Here is an 18783-nt window from a genome sequence, read left to right on the forward strand (position 1 = left end):
TACATGTGCTGTAATCGTCATGAGTGTTAGTTGCCTTTGAGACTGGACTTGGTGAGTTGATGTCAATTAAGAGTGTGCTCAAGGCAACAAAGATACCATTATCAATACCTCACTGAGTTTGAATGAGGTTGCGTAATAAGGCTACAAGAAGCTGGACGTTCTCTCTGTGACTGAATGTTCTTACCGCAATACTGCAGAGACTTAATGGGAATGTAGCCACCATACATGACTGCTGGCAGTGGTGGTCAAGAGATTGTGAGGTCACGTGGCGCTACCAAGAGGGAAGACTATGGTATTCAATGTATGCTTCTGGTGCATTGTACTGCATCTATAGCAGCAATGTGAGTAGCATTTGGCACCGCAGTATCATAATGAACTGTTACAAATCGATTACTTCAAGGACAGCTCTGAGCCCAACATCTTGTAACATGCAATCCACTGACCCCAAACCAACTGCCAATTTGTGACTTCAGTGCTGTCATGCGAAAGCTCATTCAAGGGTAAGGTGGAGGTCTGTTGTGTTTTCTGATGAAAGCTGGGTCCACCTCAGTGCCAGAGATGGTTGTGTGTTGATTACGAGGAGGCCAGTTGAGGGCCTGCAACCAACCAGTCAGTGTGCTAGACACACTGGACCTGCACCTGGAGTTATGGTCTGGGCTGCTATTTCATACGGCAGCATGAGCACTCTCGTGGTTATCCCACGCACAGTGACTGCAAATTTGTATGTCAATCTGGTGATTCAACCTGCTGAGCTGCCCTTTATGAACAGCATTCCAGGGGACGTTTTCTAACAGGATAATGCTCACTCACATACCACTGTTGTAACATGCTGTACAGAGTGTTGACGCATTGCCTTGGCCTGCTCATCACCAGATCCGACTCCATTCGAGCACATATGGAATATCATCAAACAACAATTCCAGCGTCACCCACAAACAGCATTAACCCTCCCAGTATTGACCGACCAACTGCAACAGGCATGGAAATCCATCCCATAAACTGACATCTGGCACCTGTACAAAACAGCACATACATGCTTGCATTCAACATTCTGGCAGTTACACAGGTTATTAATACAGGGTGTGAAAGTCAAACCTGAATTTTTAAATGAGTGTAAAATAAACACAGATGCAGATACCATACAATCATATTCTACATTAAAAAGTACTTAAGAAACATCAACACTTTTTTTTCATTGTTTGAAAATAACATCAGCAAAATAGTGTCTTTCTCAATTACGGCATTCTCGCAGGCGATTTACGAAGCTGTCCATCACATGACAGAGCATACCCTGAGAAATTCTCTCGATTTCCAGCCGGATTCTTGCTTTGAGATCACCAACATTACGAAGTCTTTCTTCGTACTTTTCTCTTAAGGTAACCCCATAATAAAAATTCACAAGCTGTAAGGTCAGGTGAACGGGAAGGGGGGGGGGGGGGGGCGGCAAGCAGTCGCTCCACGAAGTCGTCATTATTCGAAGCATTAACCACTTGGATTTTGTGTGGGTGGTGATGTAAGTCCGACCTCGAAATCCTTCTGACAGTCCTGTCAGAAATTCCACGCTTAACACTCTGTCTATGTGCTAATCTCCAGGGGCTTCTGCCCACAGCAATTCTTATACATTCCACATTCTCAGGAGTACGCATTGTCTTCACTCTGCAATCTCTTTTCCTCGTTATTTCACCAACGTTTTGAAAGTTTTTGACCCAAGTTTTTATTGAGTTAACCGAAGGCACCAAACTATTACAATTAATTTGAAAACACGCCTGGAAACAATGCTGAGTGACTAGAAAACTATCACTTTTGTAGAACACTTTGCAAACGACTGTTGTTGCTTAGTCCACTGCTCCATAGCTACTGAAATGCTTTGTGTTGTGGAACGCAGTTGTGACCTTCGTTACTCTTCCTCAACTACTTCCAATGCTTATGCGCACTAATAATAAATGCAGGTCTCACTGCCGCACCCTGTATATCAGCATTTCATATTTGCAATGACATATCTCATGCTTACATTAACCTGTAATCTTGCAATGTTAATCACTTACATATGTTACCTAGACATATATATTCCTGAAATTTCATTACTCCACATTAATTATTTTTTAGTGCTGTGATTTTTTTCTGCCAGTGTATTTAATAAATCATATGAAGCACTGGAAATGTTCAAGAGCTGATCTATGACTTTCATTTGCATCACATAAAAGTCCACGGAAATAAATATCCTTTCAGCCCAGACAGAGCCCATTTATCAAGAGAAACTAATATGTAGCAAGTGCTCACTAACAACTGACTCTCTGCAACAGTCATAAAAATCAGTGGCACAGACCACACCATGAACCTGAGCTTCTTTTATTGTCATCATCTGGTCAGTTAAGATAAAATGTTCATTTGCTATGATACATAAAATTTCACCATTCTACTGCATGGCAGTCCCTGGCGCCTGTAGTTTAGGATGAGGCTAGTCATCTTAAACAGTCCACAACATAGAAAAAACACACCTAATGTAAACTGATCGAAAAGAAAGAACTCATGATATTAAATTAAACACAGTGTGTTTTGCATTCTCCCTTCAATATCTCAAGGTATCCCATAAACTACAAGAACACCCACAATATCTACAAGTGGAATTCAGTAGCTTGGACCTCAATTTCCAGTTTTGGAGCTCACTACCCTATTTTTTCATTGACTTGTTATCAAAACCTCGACTTTGACAGTGAAATTCAGCATTGCAACAAAAACTGTAGAAAAGTTTGAAAAATCCATCCATTTTTTTCTTCATGTTCAGTAAGGAAATTCTACTTTTACATCAGAGAACACAAAGTCATCATTCTTATCTAGCAAATATTAAATAAAAAACTAATCCATATGTATGAACAATTACAAAAATAATTAGCAATTTATGTGAAACACGAGTTTTCACACTAACCTGGTCTTCCTCATTTTTTGCATCATCATGCATGCTTTTTCCCAAGAAAAGTCTGGATTCTGCGGACAGTCGAGCTGAATACTTAGTGCTCTATCTATTAAGATTAGACCTTGTTCATACCTTTCAACTGCCTGCAACAATTAGAGAGGAAAAATTCATATAACCTCTTCCACAACAAATTCTGCTGACTATTGGATAGAAAAATTTAAAAAATGATGATGCTGTGTGTGTGTGTGTGTGTGTGTGTGTGTGTGTGTGTGTGTGTGTGTGGGGGGGGGGGGGGGGGGGGTGGTCGCGCGCGCGCACACCAGCAAACAAATAAACAAGCACCCTCCCTCTCTTCCCCCATCCCCTGCTCTCTCTCTCTCTCTCTCTCTCTCTCTCTCTCTCTCTCTCTCTCTCTCTCTCTCTCTCTCTCTCTCTCTCTCTCTCTCTCTCTCCCCCCCCCCCCCCCCCCTTTCCCGCCTCCTCCTCCCACTACAGCACACATTCTTCACTATGAGACCAGAGACACAGTTTCTGCATAATACTCGTATCATACTCCACACAGGCTCTACCATATTGTTATGTGAAAGTAGCATCTCTAATGGAAAAGGCTCAGCTTTTCGTCAGACTGCAATTTATCTTTGTTAAAGTGTATCTTTTATTAAGTGAGATTAGTTTTTCTCCCACATTATTTTTTGCAGCATGACATTTGTTGGCTGCATCAAACACAGTTAGCTGATTATCATAAGCAATGTATGGTGTGATAGACCAAGGGGGAAAAATGTGTAAATAAACAACAATTGTTCTGACACAGTGAATGTGTGCCAAACACATTGTCATATAAAACAAATGGCAATACCTTCTCTGACTGAACTTACACAAATGATTACACTGAAGGTAAGTGACAGTACTTAGCTAGGTATGCAGGACACTAAAATTAGTTTGATTCTATGCACAGTTTGAGACAGTAGAGATGATAATGTTTGTTATAATTCAACAATAATATTGATAATGTTCATCAATGTTCAGTCCTTTTTTTTTAATGCTTTTGTGGTTGATTCAATGAGTTGCAAGCCAGAGAGGGAGCAGCCAGAGCTAAACCTGTGGGACATTATTTCAGTTAGCAAACATTCACAGCAACATCAGTCCAGCAAAGTAGTGTTTGTTGCAACAGTACAAATAATGACACAAAGGACACATTTCAATTGGCATCCCTTGGCTGGCAAATGTGCTGCTTAGAATTTATAGTCTTTGGAATAGAAGCAACAGGAAATTGAACAAGCATCGAAAGACTGTAGCAGTGAATGTGAATGGTCAGCTTCGGTTTATTAGCACAATTTTAGAAAAGTGTGGTTTAATTGTAAATGAGGTCATATACAGAAAACTAGTGCAACCGATTCTTGAGTACTGCTCAAGTGTTTGGGATCCCCACCACATCAGATTACAAAAAGATAATGAAGCAATTCAGAAGCAGGCTGCTAGATTTGTTACCAGTAGGTTTAACCAACATGCAAGTATTACAGAGATTCTTCAAGAACTCAAGTGGGAATCCCTGGGGGGAGGATGAAGATCTTTTTCAGAAACAAAATTTAGAGAACCGGCAGTTGAAGCTGATGCAGAACAATTCTACTGCTGCCAATTTACATTTCCTGTAAGGACCACAAGGATAAGACAAAAGAAATTAGGGCTTGTATGGAAGCATATAGATAGTCATTTTTTCCTCACTTTATTTGCGAGTGAAACAGAAAAAGAAACATCAGTGGTATACAACATTCCCTCCACCACACAGCATACAGTGCCATGAGTAATAGGTATGAGGTCTGTTCAAAAAATTCCGGAACATTCATAATTTCGTGCCAATGGTATGTTGGAGCGAAATGCGATTGGCATCCCTACACACATCTGTGTTTAATGTGTAGCTGCCGGAAGTTTCATAGTTGCATGTCTGTTAGTTACTGTTCAGTGCTGTACTGAGTAGAATATTGTGTCACACAGTTTGTGTTTTCAAGATGACACAGCTACAGAAACAATGCTTATGCATTAAATTTTGTGTGTATCTCAAGAAAACCTTTACAGAGACAAACCAAATGAAGTAGGAAGCCTACAGTGATGAGTGCTTAAGTTGTATTCAGTGTTACAAATGATTCACATGGTTTAAAAATGGCCCAAGAGAATTTAAGGATGACCCTCATTCAGGATGCCCTTCGACATCTATCGAAGCAGCTCATGTCAGAAACGTCAAAGAAATGGTGCGTGCCAATCGAAGACAGCCTGCCCAAGAGATTGTAACATTTCAGTCAGATCATGCCATGAAATCCTGATGCATCTTGGAATGCACCGTGTTGCCGCCACGTTCACCCACGGCTCATAAGTCAAGACCAGGAAAACCTTCACCTAACAGCCTCTGAAGAGCTTTCAGATTGTGCACATGAGAACGAGATGCTCCTTAAGAGAGTCGTAACTGGTGATGAGATGTGGGTCTATGGTTACGATGTTGAGCCCAAGGTTCAATCTTCACAAGGTGTCGAGAACGGTTCTCCTGACCAAAGAAAGTTTATCAGGTCAGGTCAGATCAAATGTCAAAGTCATGACGATAGTTTTCCTTGACTTTGAAGGATTAGTTCATCATGAATTCATGCCACAGGGACAAACTGTTAATCGATAGTACTATCATGACTTGTTGCAACACCTGCGAGAAAATGTCAGAAGGAAATGACCTGAAATTGATGAGACAATTCATGGCCCCTGCATCATGATAACACAACCACACATTCATACCTTTTGGTGTATGACTATTGCACAAAAAACGAAATCACTGTGCTGCCTCCTCCTTCGTACTCTTCAGACCTGGCCTCTGCGGACTTTTTCTGATTTCCAAGACTGAAAACCCCACTGAAATGATGAATATTTGTAATGACAGACAAGATAAACGAAAATTCACTGATGGAGCTTCACACAATCCAGCAAGAGGCGTATGAAGACTGCTTCCGAAAATGGAAACGGCATTGGAAATGATATAGCAATTGAGGAGGAGAGTATTTCGAAGGAGACCATGCACAATAAGTAAGAGGTAACTGTAGAAAAATTTTGTGAACAAAGTTGCAGAATTTTTGAACAGACATTGCATGCATATGACTTTGAGGTAGAAATGTTATGCAACGTCAGAATTGTAATATTGTGGACTGATTACTGTATTACGAGTTACAAGAAATCCACAGCAATACACCTCTGAAATTTGATTAGAAGGCAACTGTGTAGGAAAAATGCTGATGATCCCATTGACATATAGGGCAGAAAATATTTTTCAGTGAAACTGTTAACCTCGAAAATAAAGAGTGCAAATACTTGTAAATAATCACTGGAGTACAAGAAGTAGTGCACATGACCAATTTCATATTTATCCATAATGGCATTGAAGAAAGAAAAGTGGAAGCAGTCTCCTAGCAAAAGTAAAGTGACTGAAGACAAAACACAGTAGAGCAGTCACAGTAAGGACTTTTACAAAAGACAGGGGGCAACAAGTTGTGCATTAAAAGTGAGGTCACACAACCATATCAAGCAGCAGCTGTAGTATAGAGAGTACAACAGATGCAAGTGTCAGGGTGTAGAAAGCTTATTGAAAACAGATAGTGAAGGTACATAAAATGTTAGTGATTGCATGGTTCAAATAAAAATGTTATCATTACAATCTATAAATAATGCTAGTGAATTAAGTTTTATTTCATCTATAAAGGTAAATTAGATAATATGTTTTCTTTGGAATAAGCTAAGTAGGGAGAAGAAAATTTAATAGTCATGGGTGACTGGAATTCGAGAGTAGGAAAAGGGAGAAGGAAATATAGTAGGTGAATATGGATTGGGGGAAAGAAATGAAAGAGGAAGCCGTCTAGTAGAATTTTGCACAGAGCATAACTTAATCATAGCTAACACTTGGTTCAAGAATCATAAAAGAAGGTTGTATACATGGAAGAATCCTGGAAATACTAGAAGGTATCAGATAGATTATATAATGGTAAGACAGAGATTTAGGAACCAGGTATTAAATTGTAAGACATTTCCAGGGGCAGATGTGGACTCTGACCACAATCTATTGGTTATGAGCTGTAGATTAAAACTGAAGAAACTGCAAATAGGTGGGAATTTAAGGAGATGGGACCTGGATAAACTGATTAAACCAGAGGTTGTACAGAGTTTCAGGAAGAGCATAAGGGAACAGTTGTCACAAATGGGGGAAAGAAATACAGTAGAAGAAGAATAGGTAGCTCTGAGGGATGAAGTAATGAAGGCAGCAGAGGATCAAGTAGGTAAAAAGACTAGGGCTAGTAGAAATCCTTGGGTAACAGAAGAAATATTGAATTTAATTGATGAAAGGAGAAAATATAAAAATGCAGTGAATGACGCAGGCAAAAAGGAATACAAACGTCTCAAAAATGATATCGACAGGAAGTGCAAAATGGCTAAGCAGGGATGGCTAGAGGACAAATGTAAAGATGTAGAGGCTTATCTCACTAGGGGTAAGATAGATACTGCCTACAGGAAAATTAAAGAGACCTTTGGAGAAAAGGGAACCACTTGTATGAATATCAAGAGCTCAGATGGAAACCCAGTTCTAAGCAAAGAAGGGAAAGCAGAAAGGTGGAAGGAGTATACAGAGGGTCTATACAAGGGTGACGTACTTGAGGACAATATTCTGGAAATGGAAGAGAATGTATATGAAGATGAAATGGGAGATACAATACTGCATGAAGAGTTTGACAGAGCACTGAAAGACCTGAGTCGAAACAAGGCCCCGGGAGTAGACAACATTCCATTAGAACTACTGACGGCCTCGGGAGAGCCAGTCCTGACAAAACTCTACCATCTGGTGAGCAAGATGTATGAGACAGGCGAAATACCCTCAGACTTCAAGAAGAATATAATAATTCCAATCCCAAAGAAAGCAGGTGTTGACAGATGTGAAATTACCAAACAATCAGTTTAATAAGCCACAGCTGCAAAATACTAACGCGAATTCTTTACAGATAAATGGAAAAACTAGTAGAAGCCAACCTTGGGGAAGATCAGTTTGGATTCCGTAGAAATATTGGAACACGTGAGGCAATACTGACTTTATGACTTATCTTAGAAGAACGATTAAGGAAAGGCAAACCTACATTTCTAGCATTTGTAGACTTAGAGAAAGCTTTTGACAATGTTGACTGGAATACTCTCTTTCAAATTCTAAAGGTGGCAGGGGTAAAATACAGGGAGCGAAAGGCTATTTACAATTTGTACAGAAACCAGATGGCAGTTATAAGAGTCGAGGGGCATGAAAGGGAAGCAGTGGCTGGGAAGGGAGTGAGACAGGGTTGTAGCCTCTCCCCGATGTTATTCAATCTGTATATTGAGCAAGCAGCAAAGGAAACAAAAGAAAAATTTGGAGTAGGTACTAAAATCCATGGAGAAGAAATAAAAATGTTGAGGTTCGCTGATGACATTGTAATTCTGTCAAAGACAGCAAAGGACTTGGAAGAGCAGTTGAATGGAATGGACAGTGTTTTGAAAGGAGGATATAAGATGAACATCAACAAAAGCAAAACGAGGATAATGGAATGTAGTCGAATTAAGTCGGGTGATGCTGAGGGAATTAGATTAGGAAATGAGACACTTAAAGTAGTAAAGGAGTTTTGCTATTTGGGGAGCAAAACAACTTATGATGGTCGAAGTAGAGAGGATATAAAATGTAGACTGGCAATGGCAAGAAAAGCGTTTCTGAAGAAGAGAAATTTGTTAACATCGAGTATAGATTTAAGTGTCAGGAAGTTGTTTCTGGAAGTATTTGTATGGCGTGTAGCCATGTATGGAAGTGAAACATGGACGATAACTAGTTTGGACAAGAAGAGAATAGAAGCTTTCGAAATGTGGTGCTACAGAAGAATGGTGAAAATTAGATGGGTAGATCACGTAACTAATGAGGAGGTATTGAATAGAATTGGGGAGAAGAGGAGTTTGTGGCACAACTTGACAAGAAGGGACCGGTTAGTAGGACATGTTCTGAGGCATCAAGGGATCACAAATTTAGCATTGAAGGGCAGTGTGGAGGGTAAAAATCATAGAGGGAGACCAAGAGATGAGTACACTAAGCAGATTCAGAAGGACGTAGGTTGCCATAAGTACTGGGAGATGAAGAAGCTTGCACAGGGTAGAGTAGCATCAAACCAGTCTCAGGACTGAAGACCACAACAACAACAACAACAACAACAAACTAAGTAAGTACAAATGATTTGCAGAGACGGTTCAGATATATCACTACTGAAGGAAAGACCCAAAACTGCTATATACATAGAGATCAGAAGATAAAGCAGTTCCACTGAAGATCTGGCATTCAGTAAAAAAGAAAGGGTAAATACAGGGAAGGATAATTTAGTATACGTTCTCCGAAAATTACTGAAAAGGAAGAGTTCAAAATTTTATTATATGAATCTCGTGGAGGAAAGTTATTTTCAAAAGATAAAAAATGTTATCACAATCAAAGAAGATACATTACTGGTGAACAACACTCAAAAAGATATTACACAATGACACACAGGTGCATAAATAGAGTAAATGTCACCTCTGACGGTGCAGTAGCATAACTGACTGGGTGTTGTGTATTCTTCATCATCTTTTCATCATCACTGACATGCTCAAGTCGCCAAAGTGGCGTCAACTAAAAAGAACTTGTAATACAGCGGCCGAACTTCCCGGATGGGGCCTCCTGGCCAACAATGCCTTACGATCATTTCATTTCAATTTCAGCACATAACTGAAAATGTTAAAGCTAAACTGTGCATAAAGGTGTTTGGAACATTAACAGAAGACTTTAGCCCTCGCAATACCAATGCAATATCCATAATGCAGATTACCAATTTGGGGGGGGGGGGGGGGAGGGGGTGTACTTCACACTCACCCTAAAAAAATTTAATGAAGTAATTGTTGTCGGATTTTACTAACAACATAAATTTTAAAGAAATATTGATGGGTAAGGAAGCTCCTGCACCTGAAAATAGTGAATATGACATTACTGAAGAATGTGACACTACTATCGCAACTTAAATTTTTGGGTTGTTTTAAGCCAAAAATTTAAAACAACAGTTCATTAAAAACAACATTTTTCAGTTTTAATATAAGAAAAAACAGACTAGATTACAATATTTTCAAACAGTGGGCATAAAGTACCCCTCCCCTTGGGATTGCAAGGGTTAAGACTAAACATTGAAGGGTGGGGAATACAGAAGGATGAGGTGCGCAGCAAGAGGACAATGTGAGCAAAGATTTGCACCCAGCAGAAGGAAAGATGGTACATATGGCTAATTATTGTGTGTGTGAGTCTTTTGTCTTTCATTTTTCAATATGACGCAGATTTAAACATTCACTGGCTGCGCCAAGTCACTCCTTGCCACCTAACCTAGACCTCGGGCTGCGTAACAGATCACTCTGTCACAATCAAGACTTCAGGGTGTTCCAATACGAAAATTTAGCAACAAATGACAGTAAAATTATATTACAGGTTGTCTTTTTCTGAGAGGTTGCAGTGTTTCATATGTTCAGTGGCGTAAATTGATATACCAAGTTCAACTGTAGTAAATCTTCAGTATGGTTGATCCAAGTCCAATATCTGCAGTAGTTAAGAAGTTTAGACCTTCAGTTAGACTAGTTACGCTAAAATCTCTAGGATGTTAAAAAAATGTACAAAATAATGAAAGCAATAAATCATTTCACATGTGCGCACGCACGCACATACACACGGGATTCTCAGCAGTACAGTGCGTTTTGGTTGAGAGTGCGTGGAAGCAGTCCCATATGTGAGCAGCCATTACAATATCTGTTAAAACTACACAACTGTGGGTTAGCTATATTTGAGGAAGAAACAAGCATTTCACAGCAGTGAAAAAAAAGGAATAGAAACAAGAATGAATAGGTCAGGCAATTTAGAGTCAATTATGGCCGCAGATACATAGGGAGGTATTAAGGATGAAAGAATTATGCAAGTACTCTTCCATTTTCTGAACCCAAACACGATTCCTTATTTTATTATCCATAAAAACTGTCCACTTGATCAAGTGGAATACAATCAAATCAGCACACAATCACACATTATACACTTTTATAGATGCACGAGTTCAACATGTTTCCATCTGAGTGCCACTGCACAAACTTTTTTAAATTTTTTATTTTGCATAGTTACATGAATTTATGGCACATGGAATAATGTTCCGAGTAATTCTACGCGCCCATATGTAAAGCATTCATTGCAAAAAGATATTAATAACTCTACTCTTCAATTTCTATGGAAAATGCATTTAGAAGCATCACACTGGATTTAGGCATGGCGACACTGGAAAACATTGGAGGTCATTGCCAGTTCATAAGTAATGTTCCTGTGGTACATGTTACAGGCATTTCACAAAACATTCAATGTCTATGTTTAACAGACTCCCACCTCTAAATTACAATTGGAAATAAGCATGATAACAGAACATCTGAAGCTTCATTGAAATTACCCCCATGATTTTGTCACTGCTACTGTGAGCTCTCATACCGTAATTTCCTTGTTGCTCTAATGCACAACATGGGAGAAGCATTGTCTAATTAAAATTGCTTGTTATTTGACACTTCATGCCTTAGAACTTAGGCCCACAAATCAAAGCTCTCAATGTGACATGTAAACAGTCTGCTGTTGTAAACAAACTGACACTTCATGCCTTAGAACTTAGGCCGACAAATCACAGCTCTCAATGTGACATGTAAACATGTCTGCTGTTGTAAACAAACACCAGTTCAGTTGCAGTGTTCATGTACACACACTACTGGTTGCCCATTTAATGCTGGCCACAGCAGACAAGTACATGTATTGTCCACACTGGCAGCTCATTCACTGTTGCCAGTGTCTGACCTGAAGTGCACCTGGAATCCAATGGTGCACTGCTTTAGCACCACTTGGCAAACTGCACATAGGCCTAACATGTAACATAATTATTTATAACAGATAACACCAGCACACACACAGAACCACTTAGTTATTTCAGAGAAGACTACGCTGTATCATAAAGCAAGAACTTTTATTTTATGTACCAGTTATAACAAACTGCAAGACATAAAAATTGACATTTTGCCTGACCAGTATCACATCTAATCAACTGAACTAACGTTCAATGAGAGCACTCCGAATATGGCTCATGTGGGTACCCAATGGTGTCAATGAATTATGGTCTCTGACCAAAATAATGAAGCAATGAGTATCTCATAAACATTCCATTGACTTCTTCGCTGTAGTGTGCTGGACTGAACCTGGCAACACACAACGTCGGTTGTAAAGGACAACAAATTTGATATTAGGAGAATAACTGCAATTCATGTTATGACACGTACTTTACCCATACTGAATTAGGATGGTCCTTCTTTCATAATGTCATGGGTCAAAGCAGAATGGTGGTATCGGCATGTTCCTGATCTGCAGCAGCAAAGCCATTGCCCTAGTTTAGCGCATTATAAATTTATAATTTTTATCCAACAACGATCGGTTCTGTTTAAAAACTTACGTGTCTGTTAACATTATCATTTGAAGTGTTAACAAACTGCGAGTTTCACAATAAAGAACTTCGCTTTTCGGCATCATACTGTCAAACTCATCGTACTCTCTATACGTTGCATTATCTTCCTGTCCTATAATTACCTCTCTGTTTTTTCTTTCCTCTTCCAGTTTTATAGCAGTGTCAATCACACGATACGCTTCGTCATGGTACTGTTTTAATTCAGCAAACAGCATAGGCCAATCGGTTCTTGTATCACCATGATACACAGCCATTATGTTATCAAACTTAATAAACGAAGAATGTAAACAACACTTTCGCTAAGCCTTGACAGCAATTGCGGATGAGGCGACTGCGCTGACACACAGCGAAGTCACTGCGCTCTTGCTAATCAAAATACTAAATACACAATTGTGCATGTCACATGAGCAAATATAAGTGATCTCTGACAGAATTATCGCTGATCCACTATACAACATATCGTACGTCAACAAAACGTCATCTCGTGCATACCGCGCAGAATACCAAAACTGAAGTTCAAGAGAACGGCAACAGTGCTCATAGTGGCCTGGCAGGGCACTTTGAATACGGGAGAAAGTGGCACGAAAATCCATATTTTTAATTCGTAATAAGTCATTTAGATCACAACATTTTTCATTTAAATTTTTATGAGTAGGCCTCGTTGTCTAGCAGTAAAGTGCGTGTCTGCTAACTGAAGTCTTCTTGTAATCTTGCAAAGTAATAGATTCCAGAAATCGCAATCAAAAACTAAGATATATACGATGTATCATGTAATAAGATTGTGACAGAACGAGAGAGAGAGAGAGATATATATATATTCTTTTTTACTCTGTGGCGTAGTGCGCTTAGACATTTATTCTTAGATAGTAAGCTTTTGTTCTTGTTAAACTTTAATTTCATGAGAGAGGAGACTGTTCTTTATTGTGTAGTAGAAATCAACGCCATTGCGAGATTTTGAAGGAAATTTGTATATACATATGAATATATGCTAGAGAATCGCTCATTCATGTGCGAGAAGAATTTCAAGTCAATAAAACTTCGTTCATTTCATAAAGGTACGTGTTATTTCCACAAACGACGTATACTCAAGTGTGATCTATTAATGAATACCAGCTAGAGACCAATCCCGACAGGAACATTCAGTTCTCATTAAATAATTTGATGCTTTCTTCAGAAAAGAAGTGATTTCATGGATCTTTCTTTTTTTTTGCCACTAGTGTTTCTAAGAACTGAAGGCAAATCAGATTGCAATGCAACGGAGCCCAGACAAATATTTCTCCGCAACTTTGATTAACACCTTCAGTTTCAATACAGTGTCTGCAGCAGCTGGAGCAGATCGCCATAACATCAAAGCAGCCCTGTGTCCGACCAACAGTGTATGTATTCACTACAACAGAACACACATACAGACTATCACTCATATATATATATATATATATATATATATAAACCCACAACACAAGGTTGTGTGGAAAACGTATCAGTATAAACGGCTCAGTGTAGGCAAAATATAAATAAATAACAGTGAGCGAAGGTAGCTGAGTGATTTTATAATTGGCGACTGTGACAGGACTCCATTTTGATACAACAGCACTAAAAAGGAACTATAACCTGCAATACCACTTTAATATTGCAGAGACATGGCTTAGCCACAGCCTGGGGGATGTTTCCAGAATGAGATTTTCACTCTGCAGCGGAGTGTGCACTGATATGAAATATATAAATTGCTACACCAAGAAGAAATGCAGATGATAAACAGGTATTCAATGAAAAAATATATTATACTAGAACTGACATGTGATTACATTTTCACACAATTTGGGTGCATAGATCCTGAGAAATCAGTACCCACAACAACCACCTCTGGCCGTAATAACGGCCGTAATACGCCTGGGCATTGAGTCAAACAGATCTTGGATGGCGTGTACAGGTACAGCTGCCCATGCAGCTTCAACACGATACCACAGTTCATCAAGAGTAGTGACTGGCGTATTGTGCCGAGCCAGTTGCTCGGTCACCATTGACTAGACGTTTTCAATTGGTAAGAGATCTGGCCAGGGCAGCAGTCGAACATTTTCTGTATCCAGAAAGGCTCGTACAGGAACTGCAACATGCGGTCGTGCATTATCCTGCTGAAATGTAGGGTTTCGCAGGGATCGAATGAAGGGTAGAGCCACGGGTCGTAACACATCTGAAATGTAACGTCCACTGTTCAAAGTGCCGTCAATGCGAACAAGAGGTGACCGAGATGTGTAACCAATGGCACACCATACCATCACTCCAGGTGATACGCCAGTATGGTGGTGACGAATACACGCTTACAATCTGTGTTCAACGTGATGTCGCCAAACACGGATGTGACCATCATGATGCTGTAAACAGAAGCTGGATTCATCCAAAAAAATGACGTTTTGCCATTCGTACATCCAGGTTCGTCGTTGAGTCTGTCTGTGATGCAGCGTCAAGGGTAACTGCAGCTATGGTCTCTGAGCTGATAGTCCATGCTGCTGCGAACGTCGTCCAACTGTTCGTGCAGGTGGTTGTTGTCTTGCAAACGTCCCCATCTGTTGACTCAGGGATCGAGACGTTGCTACACGATCCGTTACAGCCATGTGGATAAGATGCCTGTCATCTCGACTGCTAGTGATACGAGGCCGTTGGGATCCAACACGGCATTTCGTATTACCCTCCTAAACCCACCAATTCCATATTCTGCTAACAATCATTGGATCTCGACCAACGCGAGCAGCAATGTCGCGATACGATAAACCACAATCGTGATAGGCTACAATCCGACCTTTTTTAAAGTCGGAAACGTGATGGTATGCATTTCTCCTCCTTACACGAGGCATCACAACAACGTTTCACCAGGCAACGCCGGTCAACTGCTGGAAATTGGTTGGAAACTTTCCTCATGTCAGCACGTTGTAGATGTCGCCACCAGCGCCAGCCTTGTGTGAGTGCTCTGAAAAGCTAATCATTTGCATATCACAGCATCTTCTTCCTGTCGGTTAAATTTCGCCTCTGTAGCACGTCATCTTCGTGGTGTAGCAATTTTAATGGCCAGTAGATACACAAATCAGGTGGTTGTACTGAGAAATTCATCAATGGAGTAGAAGGAGTTGGTCACCAATAAATCCTTTAGGCTTCTCTTAAACTGAATTTCATTGGTTGTTAAGCTTTTTATGGCTGCTGGCAAGTTATTGAAAATGTGTATTCCTGAATAATGCACACCTTTTTGTACGAGAGTAAGTAACTTTAAATCCTTGTGAAAATTATTCTTATTTCTAGTATTGATTCCATGAATTGAGCTGTTGGTTTGAATAAGTGATATATTTTTAATGACAAATTTCATTCAGGAATAAATATATTTCGAAGCAGTAGTTAATATCCCTAGTTCCCTAAACAGGCTTCTGCAGGATATTCTTGAGTTCACACCACATATAACTCTTAGTGCACGTTTTTGTGCCCAGAAAACGTCAGCTTGGCTTGATGAATTGCCCCAAAAAATAGTCCCATATGACATTATGGAATGAAAGTAAGCATAGTATGCCAGCTTTTTCATTTTTATATCCCCTATGTCTGACACAATTCACATTGCAAATAGAGATTCATTAAGACGCTCAAGCAGTTCTGTGGTGTGCTCCTCCCAGTTGAATTTATTATCAAGCTGTAATACCAAGAACTTAACACTGTCCACTTCTTCTATCTGCTCGTCTGGTACTAGATTTCTCCTTCAGAGGCTGTTTGTTGAACAACTGTCTGAGTGTGCCTGCCAAAGATCCTCAGATTTTGTTTCTCACCTAGTTACAACATGGCGGCCATGAACTGTCACTAGAATTCAGGAAAAAATTCTTTCTGAAACACATGAATCTATTAAGCTGGTGTTCTAAATAATTGGAGAAGAATTCTTTCAAACCAAGTTCTGCTATATCATTTTCAAACCCTCCTCTGAAACAGAAAGTAACAGGCTGATAAGAAAACTGATTCTGTTTTATTTCACTTATGCTTTACTCATACATTTCCACATTGTTGTTCCATGAGGTACAGTAGAAATCGAGAAAATAGGTATTATATAGGTATTATATTAGCCAAACCTTTAAGTGTGTTTAATACGTCAATTAAAATATCGTCAACAGTGCATACATCTCTCAAACAAAAATTAACGTTGTTTGTTCAAACGGGCCACTGCTGATGATAAAAATTACAAATAAATCAAAAAAGTAGTGAAATGAAATGACCTTATAGTATTTTTGACCGAGACACCGTATCTGGAGTTGTTCGCCCGTGTAGTGCGTCTTTTTTATTTGGCGACTTGCGCGTCGACGATGATGAGGACACCATACAGCTAGCTACAATGACCACTCAGCAATGGAGTCGGAGTAAAGAAGTCCTAATTTAAGTAAATAAATCGAACGATGATGAGATTTTCTCCCTCGTAATGTGGCACCTATTTTTGTGTTCTGTCGAACACTATGGAAACTTCTCTGCTCTAAAACTGAGTATTGCTTTTAGAATGAATTTTCGCTCTGCAGTGGAGTGCGCGCTGATTTGAAACTTCCTGGGAGACATGCACTCTTCTTTTTTGTTTATGCCTTGTCGAACTGCTTCTTGTTGTCTGACCATGTTGCTACATAAAGTGCACAATTATTAAAAGTATAATAAAGCACCATGTTTATCTCCTGTTACAACTGTATCAATAGTTCATTGCAACAGGTTTATGGGCCTGGGCCAGAACGCTTCAGGCTGCATTCGCTGGACTATCTTTCGGTTTACCAAGGATATTCAAGCAGCGGCAAGATGTGTGGAGTATGGGCGACATTACGCATTAGTTGAATTATGACAGCAGTCATACAGCCATTTGCAATCTGACAAGAAACGATCAGTGGGAAACATGGAAATAGTAGTTTCAATTTCGCTTAAAGGAACATTGACTCTGAAAGTTCCTGGCAGATTAAAACTGTGTGCCGGACCGAGACTCGAACTCGGGACCTTTGCCTTTCGTGGGCAAGTGCTCTACCAACTGAGCTACCCAAGCACGACTCACGCCCCGTCCTCACAGCTTTACTTCTGCCATTACCTCGTCTCCTACCTTCCAAACTTTACAAAAGCTCTCCTGCGAACCTTGCAGAACTAGCACTCCTGAAAGAAAGGATATTGTGGAGACATAGCTTTGCCACAGCCTGGGGGATGTTTCCAGAATGAGATTTTCACTCTGCAGCGGAGTGTGCGCTGATATCCTTTCTTTCAGGAGTGCTAGTTCTTCAAGGTCTGCAGAAGAGCTTCTGTAAAGTTTGGAAGCTAGAAGATGCTACATGGAAGTAACATCTGTGTGACTAAGTTTGTCCTTATGGTAAGTCAACTGGATCACAGATTCACAGCCGAGTTGCAAGACGTCTTTACACGTCACCCAAGACGTAATCACACATTAATCTCAAAACAGAATTGATATCCAAGACGTGTGGATGCCTCCCAAGAATATCCGATTATGCAAGTGCTGACACAGGAAGAGATTGGCGACAGGAAGCCACCGCAGTGCCTGCGTTATTTGCACAGTAAAGTTGACACAGGCACGATACCAGATAACTTGTTAAACGCATTATGGAGTGCACCCTTGCCACCACAGATCAAGGCAATCGTCGTCTGACAGATGAACATGACGCTGGACGCCATTGAGGGGCTAGCTGACTGCATTCGAAATGCAGTTGCCCCCATACAGGTCAGTACAGTCGTGGCGCTGGATAACTGTGCAACTACTGTGTCAACGGTAGTGCCGGCAGACCATGACTCGCTTGTGGCAAAATTGGAAATGTTGTGCTCCCAAGTCAGCGCACTATTATTACGCAATGGTGCTGGAAACAGCAGAGGACAATACCGGTGACATTCTCGAACAGTTCCTGGCAGATACCTTGTACTTCTGTTAGGAGACTCAATCCCGGGACACACATATCGCCGCCAGTTTGGTGAATAGGTGAAGAAGCGTTCACCACCTCATTCATTCCCAAATGATGCCGGCAGTCAGTAATAGGCGCAACTGATTTCCAAACATCCTCCAAGTACTTATTTGTAACCAACTGAGATTCTGGCATAAAATTCCTGGTAGACACAAGCTCAAACCAGAGTGTATTGCCTCGAATCTCTATATATCATTGTTGGCCGCCAGTCACTTTTCACCTGACGGCCGCTAACAGCTCTCCAATTGCAACATATGGCACTCAACGGTTAGGGCTTAAACTTGAACTGCGCCGCCCGTACATATGGGATTTCACCATCGCAGACGTAACAGAGTCCATCATCAGA

At 40.2% G+C, this 18783-nt stretch overlaps 1 protein-coding gene across 1 annotated transcript in view; it reads right to left on the reverse strand.

Annotated features, from left to right (window-relative positions):
* The window catches only part of LOC124789649 (protein spartin), a 100047-nt gene extending 87202 nt beyond the window's left edge, over nt 1-12845 (reverse strand). The window contains exons 1-2 of the mRNA XM_047257082.1: nt 12606-12845; nt 2927-3057 (exon numbers count right to left, since the gene is read on the reverse strand). Coding sequence (XP_047113038.1) covers nt 2927-3057; nt 12606-12737 — 263 coding nt within the window. The 5' untranslated portion in view covers nt 12738-12845. The remainder of the gene's footprint in view (nt 1-2926; nt 3058-12605) is intronic.
* Nucleotides 12846-18783: the final 5938 nt, after the last annotated feature.

This window comes from Schistocerca piceifrons, chromosome 3 (assembly GCF_021461385.2).
Source record: "Schistocerca piceifrons isolate TAMUIC-IGC-003096 chromosome 3, iqSchPice1.1, whole genome shotgun sequence".
NCBI lineage: Eukaryota > Metazoa > Arthropoda > Insecta > Orthoptera > Acrididae > Schistocerca > Schistocerca piceifrons.